This window comes from Girardinichthys multiradiatus, chromosome 9, assembly GCF_021462225.1.
Source record: "Girardinichthys multiradiatus isolate DD_20200921_A chromosome 9, DD_fGirMul_XY1, whole genome shotgun sequence".
NCBI lineage: Eukaryota > Metazoa > Chordata > Actinopteri > Cyprinodontiformes > Goodeidae > Girardinichthys > Girardinichthys multiradiatus.
The window spans coordinates 1,977,949-1,980,409 of record NC_061802.1 but is presented as its reverse complement, the minus strand read 5'-3'; the positions used below and the strand labels follow the sequence as shown (position 1 = coordinate 1,980,409).

Here is a 2,461-nt window from a genome sequence, read left to right as displayed (position 1 = left end):
CTGCCCATTTTTTTCCTCTTTTGGTTTTAATTTATTTGTGTAATTTTTAACATTTTAAAGCCAGTTTTGTTACTATTGCCACAGAAAGGAGATTTTTTTGATCAAGTTCAAATTATGTTTTGGATTTGTTTTGAGGCAATTTTTTTTGTCTTTTAACAGGAACAAAATCTTCAATGCTGATATTTTCTCAACAATTCGCCCATAGAGACGCTGTCAGACCTGCAGCATCTAAACACAAACAGAAAGACGGAGAAGCCCCTACCTCTGGACCGCAACAGCCTGAAGATCAGATGGAGCTGTGCAGAAGGCATTTCAGAGATGAACCTTTAAAGGAAACCATCATTTAAAAAAAAAAAAGTTTAAAAAAAGGCAGGAAATTTAAGGTGGCATCGTGATTTTTGGACCGGACCCCTACGAACAGAACTGATGCATGATTTATGGTGACATTAAATACAAACAACATAATGTAAGATGAAATCCTGCCTCTGAAGCACTGAACTGACTCTAGATGAAGGTTCCTGGTGTTTTCTGCTTAGAGCTGACTGAGCGTCTGGGAACCGGTCTCCCTCGTCTTCTTCTCGGCTTCCTCTGTGGTGCCTTTCTGGAACAAATTAAGAGCTTTCCTAAAGATGCTCTTGAAGACTGGACTGGAGAAGTAGTAGACCACAGGATCCAGGGTGCTGTTCAGATAGGTCAGAATGATGGAGACGTAGAAGGCAATGGCCAGTTCCTCTGATGCAGGACACACCTGGGTCTGAGAGGAGCCAGAGGCCTTTCTGGACCTGATCCAGATCATCAGCAGAGTGACATTGCTGGGAAGGAAGCAAATGAAGAAGATAACCACAACCACTGTAATGAAGTACAGAGCCTTCTTGATTTTTGCGTTATGAGTAAGGTGTCTCTTCCTCAGCTGGACCATGATGTGGACAGTGCAGTAAAAGATCACAAGCAGCGGGATGAAGAAAGAGGACATGAAAATAAACTCATGCCAGGTAAGGTGGTGCTGAGGGTCCACATCTGTGTCGAAGCTCTCACAGTAGGTGGTGTTGATGTGCTGCATAGCAAAAATTGGAGCATCCACAGAAATTGTGAAGAGCCACATTCCCAGTGTTCCCACAGCAGCTTTCCTCACACTCAGAAAGTTGATGGGATGATGAGGATGCACCACATGCATGTACCTGTCCACAGCGATGGCCATCAAGAAGAAGGCGCTCCCACTGCGGTTCATCGCCAGCGTGAAGAGGCAGGCGTTGCAGAGCACCGGTCCAAATTTCCAGTTTAGACCAGAGAAATAGTAGCTGGCACGCAGCGGCAGAGCCATGTTCAGCAGGAAATCGGCCACGGCTAGGTTGAAGAGGAACACCGTGCTGCTTTTCCAGGGCCTTAGATGGAAGCAGAAGATCCACAGAGCTAGACCATTTCCAAGAAATCCAAAAATAAACTCTGTCAGGATTAGTGGAGGTAGCACGCTGATCAGAATGGTTCCATTCAAGTTACAGAGCATGTTGAAAGGCAACTGGCCCCCTGCAGAAATAAACTGAAAGTTTCCCTTTAAAGAGTGCCCTGAGGTCACACCTCCAGAAACAGGGCTGCCCTGTGGTTTTTCTTTTCAGGAAGCTGCAGACTTCTTCCTTTTCAGCGTTACCAAGACAAATGTTAGATCTCATCCTGAACCACGCAAATTGTTTTCTTTTTTATCAACACAGCAACACTCATTTCATCAGCAACAGCTTCAACTTCTGCACTGAGACTTCAGATTACTGTCTGATTACAGTGCAGATGTACAGGTCCTTCTCAAAATATTAGCATATTGTGATAAAGTTCATTATTTTCCATAATGTCATGATGAAAATTTAACATTCATATATTTTAGATTAATTGCACACTAACTGAAATATTTCAGGTCTTTTATTGTCTTAATATGGATGATTGTGGCATACAGCTCATGAAAACCCAAAATTCCTATCTCACAAAATTAGCATATCATTAAAAGGGTCTCTAAACGAGCTATGAACCTAATCATCTGAATCAACGAGTTAACTCTAAACACCTGCAAAAGATTCCTGAGGTCTTTAAAACTCCCAGCCTGGTTCATCACTCAAAACCCCAATCATGGGTAAGACTGCCGACCTGACTGCTGTCCAGAAGGCCACTATTGACACCCTCAAGCAAGAGGGTAAGACACAGAAAGACATTTCTGAACGAATAGGCTGTTCCCAGAGTGCTGTATCAAGGCACCTCAGTGGGAAGTCTGTGGGAAGGAAAAAGTGTGGCAGAAAACGCTGCACAACGAGAAGAGGTGACCGGACCCTGAGGAAGATTGTGGAGAAGGGCCGATTCCAGACCTTGGGGGACCTGCGGAAGCAGTGGACTGAGTCTGGAGTAGAAACATCCAGAGCCACCGTGTACAGGCGTGTGCAGGAAATGGGCTACAGGTGCCGCATTCCCCAGGTCAAGCCAC

At 44.5% G+C, this 2,461-nt stretch overlaps 1 protein-coding gene across 1 annotated transcript; it reads right to left on the bottom strand.

Annotated features, from left to right (window-relative positions):
• Positions 1–1,504, bottom strand: LOC124873785 (hydroxycarboxylic acid receptor 2-like). Its single transcript, XM_047374749.1, has one exon. The coding sequence runs from the start codon at positions 1,502–1,504 to the stop codon at positions 533–535; it is 972 nt and encodes a 323-aa protein (XP_047230705.1). The 3' UTR covers positions 1–532.
• Positions 1,505–2,461: the final 957 nt, after the last annotated feature.